The following is an 18112-nucleotide window of genomic DNA, read 5'->3' as shown; positions in this document are numbered from 1 at the left end:
GATCTTTTCATTTTATTGATTGTGTCTGTTCCGGAGTAGAGGTGTCTAATTTTAATGAGGTTTAGCTTTTTCACGTACTTTGAAATATCTTAAAATGGTTTATGTTTAATACTCCATTCTATAGAAAAGTACATCAAGTCCCAGTGCCTTTATCAATGGCTTTTCAGTCAGCCCCCATTGTCAGCCACATTCAGAGAGTTTGGTTTGATCACATGCTCGTTCAGTCCCAGTTCAGCTGGATTTGATGAGCTCCCATTAGAACAGGTACACTGCCTCAGCAGGTGGACCAACCCCTCGAGGTCCTGACTTCCTTGCTTGTCTTCTCCCTCCTTCTGTTTTTCAACTGGAACTTGGAAGCTCAGTCCGTTGCTCTGATGAGGGTCTCTGTCTCTATCTCCATCTGTTGCTGGACGAAGATTCTATGGTGATATTCAAGATAATCATCAGTGTGATAGTGTGGGGCAAGAACAGTTCAGGTATCTACTGCATGTACTGGCTTTTTGGACCCTAGTCTATTCCCTAGTATATTTGGATGCACAACTTCCTAGGCCTGGATGTGGGGGGGGGGGCAGAGTTCCCTGCCCTCTTAAGGAGGGAGGGGGAGGGAGAAGGTGAGTGGGGAGCGGGAGAAGAATGGGAGGAGGGGAGGAAGTATAAATTTTTGAATGGAAAAAAATACAAAAAGAAAAAAAAAAGAAAAGTACATTAGCTATAATATAGCCTTTTTGGCAAGTAATCACATTTCTTGGAATATTAATAATGGGACAACTTATTTTAGTGTAAATGCCAACTAACTCTATTATATATTGTCTGAATATTAAAATACAGTGTCTTAAGGATATAAGAACCATTTACCTGTTGCATATTATTGCATATATTATCAGCACTCTTAGTTCAAATGAATGGTTTGAATAAAGTATGCTAAAACTTTTTGATTAAAAATAATTACAAGCACATTATGAAAAAGTATTACATTGAAAATGTGACTATAAGAGTATTGGACATATTGTGTGTCTAAAAATACCATTTAATTGCAGAGGTAAGTATGTTTAAATAATATAAGATAGTATTCAGCAATTACAGTAGTTAACATAAGTATTTGTATATAGTTAACCTTATCATTTAGCAATAAAATTTGATTTTTGGAAAATATATGATCTTTAAGTTATAGTTATCTCAATTGGGTGATGGAATAATAATAATATCCACATAAAACATATAAGTGAACCACCATAATCATTAGCAGCAGCAGCAACAGCAGCACATAATTGACCTAGATCATTTGTGTAGGTGACTATGAGAGTTTGTGTTCTAACTTCTGATATCAGTTAAGATCGGTATCACAACTAGCAATTTCAAATGACATCTAATGACTTTACCTGAGGATATGAGAGAACTGAACTTGCATTGGTATTTACACAGTACTTGACATTTCGGTGTATCTTAGAAAGCTTAATTTGCATGATGTTATAGTTTTGACTTATATTAGTAACATCCAGTGAGATGTGATTTATCCAGGACTAAATAAACTGAAAGTAAGTATAAAGTTCAATATGGAAAAATTAATGGAGGCAAGAAACATCTTCACCAATCTAGATAAAGATATTTTACCAGGCACATTGTTGTTAAAAGATTAATGAGCTGTGCTCATGCACAGTAAATGTATAAATTTGTCCAAAGTACATTGTTTAAAAATCTAATAACTGGTGTATTAATTTTTGTTTTAAAAGAGTTTCTTCTTAATACATCTTTGACAAATTCTGTTGTGTTGAATATTAGCTAAATTTTATATGAAGTTTATGAGTTTTGTATAAATACTTTTAGTTAATATGGTAGCTTAAAAAAAAACAGTTTGCAAAGGGAGGGTCACTATTAGGAAGGGTGACATTGTTGGAGTGGCCATGGTTTTGTTGGTGGAAGTGTGTTTCTGTAGGGGTGGATTTTGAGGCCTCATATGCTCAAGCCATACCCATGGACACAGACTACTTCTTGTTGCTTGTGCAAGTTGCAGAACTATCAGCTACCTCTGCACCCTGTCATGTCCCACCATGAGGATAATGGACTGAACCTCTGAACTGTAAGCCACCTAGTTAAATGTTGTGCTTTATAAGAGTTGCTGTGGTCATGGTGTCTCTTAACAGCAACAGAAACTCTAAGACAGTTAATTATACAATAGAAAAATTAAAAAATATTCCCTTTGATATATATTCCATATTCCTCTCAAGGGCTTGTTCCCTTTTCTTTTTCCACTTCCCAAACTAAAAACCTGGTACCATTGTTTAGCATTTTATTTTGCTTAGTTGATTTTTATCTGGTTTTGACAGTAAAGAAACAACATAGGTGTTCTTTATAATTGACCAAAATTTACCCTTTAGCAAATTATACTTTTCTCTTCTATTTTCCTATTTCATTAAATGCTGAAAGTGATCTTGGAAATTAACAATTTTGAATATCTTTTATTCCCAGAATCAGGTTAAGTTTTAAATGAACACCATCCTACAAGTCAATAGCTTATACTTGATAATGTTCAAGAAATAAAGGAATCATCACCTTGGTATCTGTAATAGTTCTTGGTAAAGGAAACAGCCATTTAGAGCAGAGTAATAGCAATACTAATTCTATGTTTTGTGATTACAAAGATGAAAAATAGTGAATTCTTGTACTTTTTGTTAAGACATATTAGTCAACAATTTATTCACAGATTATTAAGATATTTGCTTTTGTAAATAAAACAGACTCTAATTTTGCTTATAAACAGAGCTATTTTTCTATTATTTCTAGAGCTCATAATGGGAAATAACTTGTCCCAAATCAAAGAGATATAGTCAAATCAAATTCTGTAGTTTATTGGATTGTTTTAAGAATCTAAAAATTCAAGTTTGTGTCTTTGGCGGGACTACAATTGCAATGATAAATATGCTTGAAGAGTTAACCTATCAAGAACTGCCTGCCTTACAGTCAAGAGTCAAATATGTGTGAAACATACAAATTCTCTTTGTATCAGAACACTGGATAATTTATTGCATATAGTTGGCAAAATTGGAAAGGATGCAATTACTTATGAATGATGGGTACCAAGAGTGAGAAGAAGATGGGCAAAGGTTTGCTTTAAAGGAAGTACTGCAGTCATGCAGATTCAGTTACAGGGGAGCATTTTCTTTGGTGGCTTTGTACACAGCCAGGATTGTAAACAACAATATGGTCTACCAAAGTAGAAACAAATAATATAGAATGTACCCATGACATGTAATAGTTTACCTATATAATGTCTGTTCAATTTACTTATATAAGAAAGCAAGTTGAAAAGCATCTTTCATTTATGGATGCAGACTCACATGCTTTAAAGAAAGTATCTGTATTAATACATGTAATTAGCCTATCAGGGAACTGGAACCTAGACTGCCATCTTCTTTATAACACTGTCAAATTATTTTGGATTACAAGGTCATTAATTCAAGATCTTTCTCTCTCTCTCTCTCTCTCTCTCTCTCTCTCTCTCTCTCTCTCTGTTTCTTTTTCTTTTTGAGACAGGTTTTCTCTGCAGCTTTGGAACCTGTCCTGGAACTAGCTCTTGTAAACCAGGCTGGCCTCGAACTCACAGGGATCCGCCTGCCTCTGCCTCCCGAGTGCTGGGTTAAAGGTGTGCGCCACCACTGCCCATCTCCAAGATTTTTCTTATAAGTAGAGTGATGGAATATAAGACTTAAAGTATGCAGCAACTGATTACATAAAGATGAAAGTTATTGAATAAAAGAGAACACGCAGCCAATAAGACCTTATAAGCAATAAAAATAAAAGAGTTTTTAAAAAGGAGTAAAACTTTAAAGGTACAGCAATGCAAGATCAATAACATGATAGTAAGCAGGAAGTAGAGAAAAACAAAATAATATCTTTATGGTGGTGTTTGCAAAATTTCAAAAATACAAGTAAGAAATAAAGTACCTGGATGTGTATGTTTTGTGTGTGTTTTCATACATACCTTCACATATTAAATATGGCTATTACAAATATTCCTTTACACTGTGTGAAGATGTATCACTATGATTGATTTAGTAAAGACATGAATAGCCATTAGTTAGATTGGAAGAGATTAGTTGGGACTTCTGAGGGCAGAGAAGTCTTAGGGAGGAGAAATGTTTTGATTGCCAACCCAATAGAGAGGAAAGAAGACATGCAAGAAGAAAAGTAAAGGCCACGGGCTGAGACATAGCATGTAGACGAATAGAGATAAGTTAATTTAACTTATAAGAGCTAATTGGAAACAAGCTTAATTTATAGCCAGAGTTTTCAAAATTAACAATAAGTCTCTTTGTCAATTTTTGTGAGCTGTCAGTGCAAAGAAAAATCTGGCTCCATATAGGTGTGAGGTTTTTTGAAGCTATTGGTTAATTGACTTTTACTTTAGAGCTCTCTAGAATAGATGTGTTAGGTCAATAGTCAGTGATAATAGAACTACTAAGAACTGGTTACTGTTTCTATTTAATTGGAGGTACATTTCGCTTGAAAGAATAAGAATTTAGCAGTGCATAATAGCATGCAAAAACTCAGGTTTAGTGCTTTCAAATAGACAAAGCAAACTGAAAAAAATTATTACCAAACTCCTGCTAAGTGGGAACATTTTATGACTCCAGAAAGAGCCTATTATTTGAAAATAGTCTCTTTTAAAAGCACAGTACTTAAAGTATTTTAGGGTTGAATTGTTTAAACCATTTACTTCTTTTTGTATTTTAACAACACTTGTAATTCATTCATAGTGTATTTGACTTAAGAGTAGGGAATTTATTTAGGGAATTCTTTTGTAACAAAGTAGACAAATACTATACATTAGAAAATTGTCCTAAGCCCTGAATTATTAAATGCTACACTTAAAAGTGTCATTATTATGATTCAGTTTTCTTCATATACTTGGGGATTTTGTTCTAAAAACAGAAGGAAACAAAATAACGTGAAACAAAAAGAAACTTAAGGAAAATTTATGAAATTATTACTTGGCTTGGGAAGTATAGAAATGAAGCCATTAAGGCAAACTTGAAAAATTAAGCTAAAAGGGCCAAAATAAAAGAGTGAGAATCCCATCTCAGCAGTTTGTCAGCTCATTGCTAAAGGGTTCTTGCTCTGCGTGCACAGACACATTCATATTCACACAACAATTCTGTTTGGGCAGGTCCTAAGTTTCCATTAATTTCACAAAAGGCTAGATCATTCTTAACACGTTCCCAGGAAACAGAGCTCTTTGAATATACTCAGAAGCAACACAGGGCACATTGATTAAGAGGAAGAAGAGAAAGGATGAGACATTATGAGATTCTTAAAAAGGCAAGACAATTAAAATATTCTATGGAGTTCACAAATGTTATCATCCATTTATAAGTGGATAGCTGTTAAGAAAGAGTAATCTGAGGTTTACAGCTTTTAAAATCTCTCTTTTTGGCATACAGAATTCATAAGGAATAAGCATTTTGTCAAACAGTGTTTACTACTATTGATGAATCAGCAGAGGTATAGTCCTAAGTCATGTCCATCAATGTAAATTCCAAGTTGTTATCACCTTTCCCTGCTTAAAACATTTCAAGACACAATAAAAGCATTAAATATTATTGTTTATTCATTCTTGGACAAAATATAAAATTCAGCAATACCAAATATTAACACAACATTACCACACTCCTATTGTGTGCAGGTTAGATTTTACTCTATTAACAGTTTCAACATCCTCATAAAATTCAAGAACAAATGATTATTTTATTTTGGAGTAATAGTCATTGTTCCAAACATGAAGAATCAGGACACTCTTCCAGCACACAATTGAAAGCACATGTCACATTGATTGACATTTTCAAATAAAGTAGTATGTGAAAGACTCAAGGGAGTCAAACTAATGACCACTAAATAGTGTACTTAATGTTTGCTCTCCACACAGCATGTCGAAGACAGCTCTTCAACAGTGCTTTGAAGCAATACTAGCAGAACATGTGGGTTAAATTCTCTGAATGGACTGTGTTCCTAGAATGAATATATGCATTTCAGGATTAAACCATAAAATCAATAAGACGATAGGATGTTTGTCATCTGCTGACTAAAGGTGTATCATCAAACTGACAGAGAAGCCACTCTGTATAAAAATAAATGCTATTCTCTCCACACTGTATGATGAAGATAAACACTAGTTTCCCTAGTACAGCTACCATAATCATTAAAGAATCAATGGTAAATTAAACTGCACAAATCCACAGAGAGAAAATGAAGGTGAGGGAACACAGACGTAAATGCAAAGGGCTTCAAATCAATTTCTCATCCTAACCATTGAGAGGTTCATTAGTATTGCTCTCATATAGGCAAAAGGATACAGCAAAATGAAGATTGTGTCGTCTTTTAACTTTAATTATAAAATGTCTGTAGGGTAAACAAGTTTTAAGTCTTGCTAAAATGATTTTACTTATATATTTCTAGAACTAAATATGAACAAATAATTATATTATAATTGAAGATTATATAAGTAATCTTCAATCATTTAGGATTTTGTTGTTTTTTTTTTTACTTCTATTTTGAGGTTAAAATAAAAACTGTCTGCATCAAGTACTTCTTTCAGAATAAATATTCAATTCACAAAGATAGTTTTTTAAAAGTATGCTCATGTATACCAAGACAAAAGGAGTCAGTTTTAAAACAAAAGCAATTTTCAAAATGCTGTGCTCATATTAGCTCAGCCAGATGAATTCTCTGCTCAATTGACCTTCAATCATATTGTTCATTTCATTATTCTGGTGAAAATTAGCGGACACATGATGTTTGGGCATCCTTGCTGAAGGAACATCCAGTTGCAGACAGATCTTTCTGAACAACGTCATCTTTCAACTAGCATGGCATGGAAACACACATCAATAGTCTCCCTGTTCTTAGAAAGCTTGTCTCAGAAAAGTAAGATTTCTTTCCCCATACAGGAAAAAAAAATTTCCTAACATTTCTCTAATGTTACTCATGAAAGCGGTTTAACTTAACATGTTGAAAGTGAGATCAGAGAAGGAATAAACAGTGAGAAAAACACAGAGAAGGAAAAAAGGGCAGAGATGAGGCAATGATTCAGTAATCACTGAAATTAACAATTGAATTTTATGAGTGAATGTTCCTTGCTTCATAATCTTCTCTGTTTGCAAAATTCCATGGGCCTCTTTCTCTTGTGCTTCCCATGATTCAAAATATTTGTCTTTTGGCTTTATATTTACTCTCAGATTAAAAACGGAGCTAAAAGGCATATGGCAAGTTAAGGGTGGAAACATACCGTATTATATTCAAAGGTCTATGAATAAAAATGTCTGAAAAATGCATTTAATGGAACAGTACTTTGATATTAAAATTTCCTGTCTTACAAAATGACAAAACAATAGTATAACAAAATGAATACAACGATGGCCACGCCTTTCTTCTTTATTTATTTTGTTTAAAACTTTCTTTGAAACCCTGTCTCGAAAAACCAAAAAAAAAAAAAAAACTTTATTTGAGAATGTTCTATGTGCCAACACAGAATACAAAAACTAGTAAGGTGGTATCAGCTAACACAGATTGCCCACTATAGTATAGGACATTCACTCAGAAAAGTTAAATATGTAGAGTTAAGGTTATTTCTTCATCAGAATAGAAATTATTTGTTACGAAGATATTATAAATGAGAGAAAACAAAGTAATCAGGCTTCTGGAAAATTTAAAAATGCCCATTGTCAAAATACATATTTGAAATGGGTTGTAGTCTATTGGTAATAGATCGAGCCAAAACTGTTTCAAGCAATGAAACAACAGATAATTCTATACCAAAGTAGTGAGTGAGAAGAGTGTGGAGACAATAGGCTTTTTTGTTCTCTCTTGTGATCAATAAATGTTGCCTTTCTGACGGGGTTTCAGGTGACCTGCACGGGAAATGCAGTGTGACTAGAGATGAGGCAGACACATTAGACTGACACAAAAATTTAAGAGGCTTTACTGCAAAACACACTCAAGAGAGGTTGACTTGAATAAGACCGTTTTCATTGACCTAAGTTCTCTGAACTTAAGGAAGAAAAATACAGTTCACGAGGTTTCACACATCATAGTATCCTACTCTACAAATCTCTTACCCCTCCTGCTGTATAGCAAGCACTAAGTATTTGTTGAATTAAATTTGGTTGATTGGACAGAATAGTATAAAATTGAGGTATTCTACTTGCACAGTTACACAAGTGCAAACATGAAATCTATAATGTTCATGAAGACCCTAATCTATGACAATTGCTTTTCTATCAACAAGAAATCATCACAGTTAAAGATAGAGTGCTTCTGACCATGCTTAACAATATTGATCAAAACAATTTGCATCTGAGTTGTGTTATTATTTGCTTTTACTTTTTAATCAAATTAATATCAAAGACACTTCCTTGAATGCACATAAGAACCTAAAATTATGATGATATGCAAGATATTCGTCAGTATTGCTCTAGGATAGGGTCATTTCAGGTTCCCTATCCTCAACTGCCCAAGGAACTAACTGGGGACCTCGGCTTGGGCACCTGGGAGCCCCTCTAGGGTCAAGTCTCTTGCCAACCCTAAAGTGGCTCCCTTAACTAAGAATTGTGGTTCCGTGCTCCCCTGTCCAACCTTCCTTTATCCCAATCCTCCTGTTATCCCAAGGCCTGACCTCCTTCCCTTCTAACTTTTCTCTCCCCATCTCCCCTTACCCCAATCCCACCCCACCCCCAAGATCCCAATTTTCTCCCCGGCAATTTGGTCTACTTCCCTTAGCCAAGAGGATAACTATATGTTTTTCCTTGGGTTCACCTTCTTACTTAGCTTCTTTAGATTCACCTATTGTAGACTCCGTGACCCTTATTTATGGCTAGAAACCAATTATGAGCGAGTACATCCCATGTTCATCTTTTTGGGTCTGGGATACCTCACTCAGGATAGTGTTTTCTATTTCCATCCATTTGCATGCAAAATTCGAGAAGTCATTGTTTTTTACCGCAGCGTAGTACTCTAATGTGTAGATATTCCATACTTTCTTCATCCATTCTTCCATTGAAGGGCATCTAGGTTGTTTCCAGGTTCTGGCTATTACAAATAATACTGCTATGAACATAGTTGAACAAATGCTTTTGTCATATGATAGGGCATCTCTTGGGTATATTCCCAAGAGTGGTATTGCTGGGTCCAGGGGTAGGTTGATCCCGAATTTCCTGAGAAACCAAAACACTGACTTCCATAGTGGTTGCACAAGATTGCATTCCCACCAGCAATGGATGAGGGTACCCCTTCCTCCACAGCCTCTCCAGCAAAGGTTATCGTTGGTGTTTTTGACTTTAGCCATTCTGACAGGTGTAAGATGATATCTCAAAGATGGAGATAGAGACAGAGACCCACACTGGAGCACTGGACTGAGCTCCCAAGGTCCCAATGAGGAGCAGAAGGAGGGAGAACATGAGCAAAGAAGTCGGGACCATGAGGGATGCACCCACCCACTGAGACAGTGGAGCTGATCTATTGAGAGCTCACCAAGACCAGCTGGACTGTGACTGAAAAAGCATGGGATAAAACTGGACCCTCTGAACATGGCGAACAATGAGGGCTGATGAGACGCAAAGGACAATGGCACGGGGTTTTGAACCTACATAATGTGCTGGCTTTGTGGGAGCCTAACCAGTTTGGATGTTCACCTTCATAGATATGGACAGAGGGGGGAGGTCCTAGGTCTTACCATAGGGCAGAAAACCCTGACTGCTCTTTGGACTGGAGAGGGAGGGGGAAAGGAGTTGGGGGAGGGGGAGAAGGGTGGGAGGAGGGGGCGTATGGTGGGAGGAGGGGGAGGGAAATGGGAGGCTGGGAGGAGGTGGAAACTTGTTTTTTTTTTCTCCTTTTCTAAAGAATAAAAAAAATAAACAAAAAAAAAGTACCTAAAATTAATTCAATTCCAATGAGAAATAGGTTATAAGATCATTTTATATAGATGTGACAATTAAATTTAAGTATCTTACATGGGGTTTGCTTTTGAAGTGATTAAATAAGTATGTTTCTATAGTTCTTTTTATTATGGAATGTTATTAATTTCTAAGTTGTGAGTATATTACACATTAATACTTAAATGAGCTGTAAATTTTTCAATTACTTAGGAGCAAATAGCTCTAGAAATATCATTATCCAAAATGCACATATAGCCTAGTCAATCTTAGCAATTGCCTTCACTTGTGTTGGTGTAGTTTATGAAGATAGAGCAGCAGGGTGAGCAGAAAGGGAGCAAGCATTATATTTCAGACTATTAATAACACCACAGTAAGACTGACATGATTGAAGTAACAGAAGAGTGGGTTAAAGGCAATTTTCATATGTCAACATGCACAAAGGCATGACCAAAAGATCACACACAAAAGACTGAAGAAAAGTGAGAGATTTTTTTTCTCTGAGTGGCAATTTTGTGTCATAGATTCTAGAAAGCAAATGGGTTTGAAAGTCATTTAGTTTTAAACCACTCCGTGTTCCTTTAAATGTCCTCCACAGGACCAGAAATGGAGGATTCAATTTTCAGAGATAATTGTGTCCGATAACTGGCTCACTCCTTTTCAGCAAGAATCTGATAAACACCTAATTACTACCCAAGTGATTTTAGTGTTTCCCAGCTGAGCTGGTAAGAGGTCCTGGCAATGCATGACCATTCAGCGCATCTGGAGGGTAACGCAGTTTCATTATAAATTCATTTTATTTATTAAGCTAATGAAATCTTACCAAGATACCTGAAAAATCATTTATTAACCTAACAAAAGAACATTCATTTTAACACAAAATCAATTACGACTATAAAATTTAGTCTTCACCAAACCTCGTCTAAAACAATTAATGATAGCAAAACATACATGATATTACAATTACAGTTTGTATTATATGACATTTTATGGCACAAGTTTGGTCAGCTAAACTGATTATGACAGATATGATGTAACCATCAAAGTATTAGTATATTTTGATGTTAGTACTCAACTCAGTCCTTTGAATAAAAACAGACATACATACCTGAATACTCATTGTTACATGGACATGAACACACAAAGGTGCTTTTTACTACTTTTGAATGTTATGTCCTGCTGTATTCCTGGTCTTTATCTATTATGCCCTTTTATATTTCATGTTTGGTTGTATGTAGTAATAAGGGCAGCGGGGCTGCGTCCCCAGCACCCTGGCTGCCTGCTCGGCTAGCTTATGCCCCGAAATAATTACACGGACACTGTATTCTTTTAAACACTGCTTGGCCCTTTAGCTCTAGCACTTACAGGCTAATTCTCACATCCCGATCAACCCATCTCTAATAATCTGTTAGAACCGGTCTTACCGGGAAGATTCTAGCTTAGTCCATCCTGGGTCGGAGCTTCATGCAGGGAGCGGGGTATGGCATCTCTCTCAGGCATCTGCTCCAGAGAGGAGAGCTGTGTAGTCTGAGCTCACTTCCTCTTCCTCCCAGCGTCCTGTTCTGCCTTCTCCTCCCACCTATCTTTCAACCAACAAAATGGGCCAAGGCAGTTCCTTTATTAGCCAATGACCTTCCTCCATCAGTTGTATGTGTTTTATGGACTTAAACTAAGGGTCAATATCATGAATAGTCATGTTGCTATTATTTGAACAGATGTCAATCAAAGATCCATATAGTAAATACTTGGTCCCTAAGTGATGCTAATTGGATATCTTATATTCCTTTGAGTAGTGGGTACTTACTGCAGTGTCTTGAATTATGGGTGTTACCTTCCTTCAAGTCAAGTTATTGTGAGTATTTAATGAGGATTATGAGTTTGGTTCTGCCTTCACTACCCTTACTGTGGTTTTTGTTATAATTTACTTTATTACATGTTCTTTCTATTGCTACCTAGTTCTGATGAATGATTTAACCAATGCTACCAATGCTTCCTGTCCCCTCCCTGAATTCAGACTTCAAAGCTCTCTGTCTATGACTTAAATAAAGCCTCTCCTTCCTTCTCTCTCATATATTACATTATACTAATGCAAAGCTGATTTTTATATTTGGTATCTAGTAAAACTGACCTGGTATCAAACAGCTAGCTATAAATTTGACTTTTAACTTTGCTAATGAAAATGATGTTCTTTCTTGAAATCATTCTATCTCCTTATTTTTTAATTGTTTTCTCCACTCCCTCTTTCCTGCCTTCTCACCTTCTACCCTCTCCCATGACCCCCACACTCCCAATTTACTCAGGAGATCTTGTATTTTTCACTTTTCTATGTAGATCCATGTATGTCTCTTAGGGTTCTATTTGCTGTTTAGTTGCTCTGGGGTTGTAGCCTATAGGCTGTCATTCCCTTGATTTGAGTTTAAAATCCACTTAAGATTGAGTACATTTTATATTTGTCCTTTTGGGTCTGGGTTGCCTAACTTAAAATGATTTTTCTAGATTTGCCTATAAATTGCAAGATGTCATTATTTTTTGCCATTGTGTAGTACTTGATTGTAAAAATGTATCACATTTTCTTTATCTATTCTTCAGTTGAGGGGTATCTAGGTTGTTTGCAGGTTCTGGTTATTGCTGCTATGAACATAGTTGAGCACATGTCCTTGTGGTATGATTCAGAGTCTTTTGGGTATATATCCTATGGTAGTATTGCTGGATCTTGAGGTATATTGTTTCCTAATTTTCTGAGAAATCACCATACTGATTTCCAAAGAAGTTGTACAAATTTGTACTCCCATCCAGCAATGATGTAGCATTCCCCTTACCCCACATCCAATCCAGCACAAGTTGTCATCAGTGTTTTGAATTTGGCCATTCTGAGAAGTATAAGATAGGATCTCAGAGTTGTTTGGATTTGCATTTCTCTGATGGCTAAGAATGTTGAACATTTTCTTAAGTGTCTTTCAGCCATTTTATGTAGGAAAAGGGAGGCCCCTTGTTGGTTCCTGACTGCTCAGCTAGCTTAGACTTGAAATAATCACACAGATACTGTATTAAATAAATTACTGGTTGGCCCATTAGCTCTAGCTTCTTATTGGCTTACATATTAATTTAACCCTATTCTATTAATCTGTATATCACCATGTGGTCATGGCTTACCCAGTAAATTTCCCAGTATCTGTCTCCAGTAGCTCCATGGCATCTCTCTGACTCTGACTTCTTCTTTTCAGCATTCAGTCATGTCCTCCCTGCCTAGTTTTGCTCTGCACCACCCTGCTCTGCAATAGGCTGAAAGCAGTTCCTTTTTTAACCAATGATATTCACAGCATACAGAGGGAAATCCCACATCAATTTTAGATTACTCTGTTGAGAGTTCTCTGTTTAGGTCTGTACTCCATTTTTTTTTAATTAAATTGTGTTCTTTTGATGACCAACTTCCTGAGTTCTTCGTATACTTTGGAGATCAACCTTCTGTCTGATGTGGGGTTGGTGAAGATCTCTTCCCACTATGTAGGCCGCCATTTTGTCTTGTTGACTCTTTCTTTTGCTTTACAGAAGATTTTCAGTTTTAGGGGGTTTATTAATTGTTGCTTTCAGTGTCTGTGCTACTGGGGTTATATACATTCAAGTGTACTTCCCACTTTTTGAAAAACCTAGGATAGCCAAAACAATCCTATACAATAAAGTAACTTCAGGGTGCATGCCTATCACTGACTTCAAACTATACTACAAAGCTACTGTACTGAAAACCACCTGGATTGGCATAAAAACAGACAGGAGGACCAATGGAAACAAATCAAAACCCAGACATTAATTCAAACCTATGAACACCTGATTTTTGACAAAGAAGCAAAAAATATAAAATGGAAAAAAGAAAGAATATTCAACAAATGGTGCTGGCATAACTGGATATCAACACGCAGAATAATGAAAATAGATCCATATCTATCATCATGCCAAAAACTCATGTCCAAATGGATCAAAGACCTCAACATAAAACAAACCACACTGAATTCCATTATCATTTAATGAGTAACAACATTATACACATGATCAAAAATAAACAGCATTTAGACCCATGTATATTTTGTTTACATCACTTATTTGGGACAAAAAATGCTCATATAAATTTGAGAAATCAAAGATTTGCGTTTATTCCAAAACAGGGTTTCTGATGTCGATAAGCCTTTGTAGTAATTAAATATTGAAGAAATGGAAGCAGAAATCTCTAATGCAAGCACAAACCAAGAGCGGGAAAATGTGGTACCAAAGACTATTTCAAATAGAAATGCCCAGGATGAATTTACCCGACATTATTTCCAAAGAAAAGCAATAATTTTCCCCAAGAAAATGACTGTAAAGGAAAGTGTTGAGTGGAGAACCTAGAAATGAGCCATTGGAACAAACCAACGGCAATGAGTTTCGTCTGTACTGTGCTTATCTCTCGGTGCAACCTATCACTTGACACTTAGCACATATAATACGTAAAATATAATGTAGCCACAGGATATCACTGATGATTGCCACACCGGGGGAAGACTGTTTTAACGATGCTAGCCTCGAGACACTGAAGCCAGAGAGCGCATGTGTAAACTCTGAAGCAGACATTATTTATTTGAGGCAATATTCTAGCTCTGATAAGAAAAGTGGACAGAATTTTTGATCAAAGAATTCATGCCCAAATAATGCAGATAAAGATAAATGATTGGAGCTCTCTGGCAGGAATGGGCCATTTGCTGAGAGAGCTCTGGGTAAATGAACTCTGCAGTTATAAGTACCACAGCAAGGACAATGTGACTCCAGCAGACCAAATGGCCCTAGTCTTGTGCAGCTAAACCTGCAGTTGGCATTTTTAGTGTCACAAAGAAGTAAGGCTAGAATGATTTTAAATAAAGTGCTTTTATTTAGTACTAGACTGATTTATCTGTTTTTGACTAAACGTACTGCTAAAAGTAATTATTTCTACTTTCAATACTGAAAATCTAATAAATTGCTAACTTTTCTAGCATAAATGTACATCATGTAAAATTCCTATAGTCTCATTTTACTTCTTTTTTTTTTTTAAAAAGCATTCAGTATGAATGCTTCTATACTGTGAGTTTCTGTTCTAGCTCTTCACAAAGCTAACTTGTCCTTTCTTGCTCATCTTCTGTCTTGTGAGTCATGAGACAGTAAACTCTGCGGTCACTCCCCATTACCAGTCTTCATATTTCCTGTTGTATTATTTCAGTTCTCTTCATTTGAAAAATTCTTGACCTTCAGTTATCTCACTCCTCTTCACCCCACCTCTGTCTGTATACTTATAGGTCATCATATGTGTACCACAATGTGGTGTAAGGAACAGGGGACACAATCTTGAGTACCATGTGGGTTGTGGGGATCGAACTCAGACTGTCGAGTTTATCGACAAGACCTCTACAAGCTGAGCCATTTTGTCAATCCGATTTTCTTCATTTTTTTGTATCATTATATTCTGAAAACTGTTATCTACACAAGGAACAACTCCCCTCATAGTGTACTGAGTATATTGATGTATTGTTAGAAAAATGTATATATGAATGTATGTATATATATATGCTATGAAGTTTCTCTCTATATAATGAAATGTATATGCAGTAAAAAAGAATGTATATTAAAATGTATGTAATTTGTTTATATTTTTCTTATATTCTAGACAGTTGTGCTCATATTCATCATAAGTAAAATATCACTTTTAAGGTATGCTATTAATTCAGCTAAAGAGTAGTAAGACAATTTTATACACACCCATAGCTTCAGTCCATAATTTGCTACAACTTTCCTCATGTTGCTAGGCCTAAAGGCTCTAATCTTCATGATATACGTGTATACTCCTTACATGTACCTATGTCCTTCACGACCTGTTCAGACTTCCTTGTTCACAGCAGAAACTCCACTCATTACTTTAATGTGTTTGTTTCTGAATTAGTGTCATTAAAGTGACTTTGTATTGTTAATACACCCTGCAGGAAGGAGGCTTTGAATTCTTCTCATGTATATCCAGTTTCTGTTCGGAATGAGTAGTTTGTGAGTGATTGATAATTGGAAGGAAATCTTAAAGTTTTGTGCACGTAATAGGCATGTTTTACCTAAGGGGAATCAAGATAAAAAAAAACACTTTTTTGGCAGCCTGTAAAAGGTAATGGAAATAAAGGAACCAATTGTGACTACTATACCTGAAAATTGAATTAAAACTAACAAATACCACATTTGTTCTAAGTGGTCAGTTGTGGCCCTATATACACAGGATGCATTCCAGGACCTGTAGGAAATACCTGAGTCGTAGTGCCAAATTCTGTGAAGTCTGTGTTTGCTGTACATGTGTATCGGTGTAGTTTACTTATAAATAAAATGCAGTAATGAACCAACAACTAACATCTCAGAACAACTTTGGTACTTTTATAAAATCATATTATGGGAATATGATTTTTTAATCTTTAAATTATGTTATTGCAAATATTCGTCATCCTTCTGATGATATGTCCCCACATTTGAAGCGCATTTGTCCTGGCAAACTGAAATTTTCGAGAACAAACACATGAATAAGTGGCAGGGGTGAGGGATGAGAATATATCTGGAATATGTTTTCTATAAACTGTATTAATTTGAAAAGTTTTTCATCTCAAAAGTAGACAATTCTATGTGAATTGCAGATTTTCATATCATACATTCAGTATTTTACTTTCTACACTGAATAGAAACAATTTCTGTGCTTTTCCCCATCTCCCTAGATAACATACATCTCTATCGCTGGCTGATGTGATGTAAGGAAGGGACAAAGATGAAATGGAAACCTCTTTCTCTTCTGGTCATGCTACCACTCCTCCTTCTGTCCAAAAAGCATCTCCTGCTGGCCCAGCTCATTCCAGGTAAGTGTGTGGCTTATGTTCCAATGCTATTCTGCCGATATTGCTTTGCTTTTAAACTCATGTTTATTGTGTGTGTCCTAAATAAAATGTCTTCATGTTCTGTGTAACTTGCATGTCTGTATGAATGACTGCTTCAGGGTGTGTGTAGGTGATGACCAAGCTCAGGATAGAAGTGACAATCTGAATATGGACTCCTTCAAGAAAGCCTCCAAGAAACACTTATTGTTGACTCATCATAGGGAGTTATAGTAGCTAAGTGAATTAAGAGCTGGGAGAACAATTATAGAAGAAAAGTATGTGCAATTTATACAAAAAATGAGGATAGTAGCTTTTATTGCATGTCAATACCTTAGGAAAGAGACATCAAATGAAAGATTTAGAATGGAAATAGCTTTAAATTCGGGCTGCCGTGCTAATTAGCCAGTTGAATAATGTCAGAATGTAAAAATAACATGCTGCTGTGTTGCTTCCATAGTTACCATTGTTGTGGGTGAAGTTAGAATATAATTTCCTTGAAGGCATAATTTTGTTAATGGAACTAAAATAGCTTTCTATAAAATGCTTTAACTGTACTGCTTTGTAGAATTCTAACCAACCTCAATATTGTAGTAGAGAAATCAGATAGATAGATAATGATGATAGATAGATAGATAGATAGATAGATAGATAGATAGATAGATAACTTAACAAAGTAGAAGTTTACATTTTTCTTAAAACATTTGGAAAACAGTAGTTAATTGGGGTCTCTTTTATATGGTGCCTTAACTTAGTCATGGTATTCATAAAAGCTGTGACACATAATGTGTTATTTTAACAAAGTATGAAGTTACTTTTTGTATTTGTAACACTTAGCAAATATGCATAGCCTACCATGTCTCTAAGCCTACCATACTCTAAGGAACTGGAAAAACAATAAGGACCTCAAAGTCTCCAATATTGGATAAAGATTGACATTGGAGCTACAAGACTAAATAAACAACCCGATTTGGGTACTCGTTGAAAATATATTCACAGCATTGAAATACATATAAATTTAAAAATATTAGTGCTGAAATGATTTAACAAACTGAAATTACCAAAATTTATAGTTTGGCCTATTTTTAGGTTCTCCATTCTTTCTCCTGATCTATTGAATATTGATAAACCTATGCCACAAATCAAATATCAAACAATAACAATATGAAGACATTTTTGAACATATGAAAAATATAGAGGTTTTCTCATTGTTATAAAATAATTTAGAAAGAAAATTGATATATCAAAAGTTTATAATCTCCTCCTGCTCTTACAAATATATACAGAGATACACAC

The 18112-nt window shown here is 35.5% G+C and overlaps 1 protein-coding gene across 4 annotated transcripts in view; it reads left to right on the top strand.

The window, feature by feature from the left end:
• Robo1 (roundabout guidance receptor 1) overlaps window positions 1-18112 on the top strand; it is a 1017834-nt gene that overhangs the window by 114893 nt on the left and 884829 nt on the right. For all 4 annotated transcript variants that reach the window (XM_041678490.1, XM_041678491.1, XM_041678497.1 and 1 more), the window contains one exon: window positions 16664-16801. In XM_041678490.1, coding sequence (XP_041534424.1) covers window positions 16714-16801 — 88 coding nt within the window. In that variant the 5' untranslated portion in view covers window positions 16664-16713. The remainder of the gene's footprint in view (window positions 1-16663; window positions 16802-18112) is intronic.

Source organism: Microtus oregoni, unplaced genomic scaffold (assembly GCF_018167655.1).
Source record: "Microtus oregoni isolate MIOR12 unplaced genomic scaffold, Mior012 000030F_ref0000283, whole genome shotgun sequence".
Classification (NCBI taxonomy): domain Eukaryota; kingdom Metazoa; phylum Chordata; class Mammalia; order Rodentia; family Cricetidae; genus Microtus; species Microtus oregoni.
This window is presented reverse-complemented; position numbering and strand designations above follow the sequence as displayed.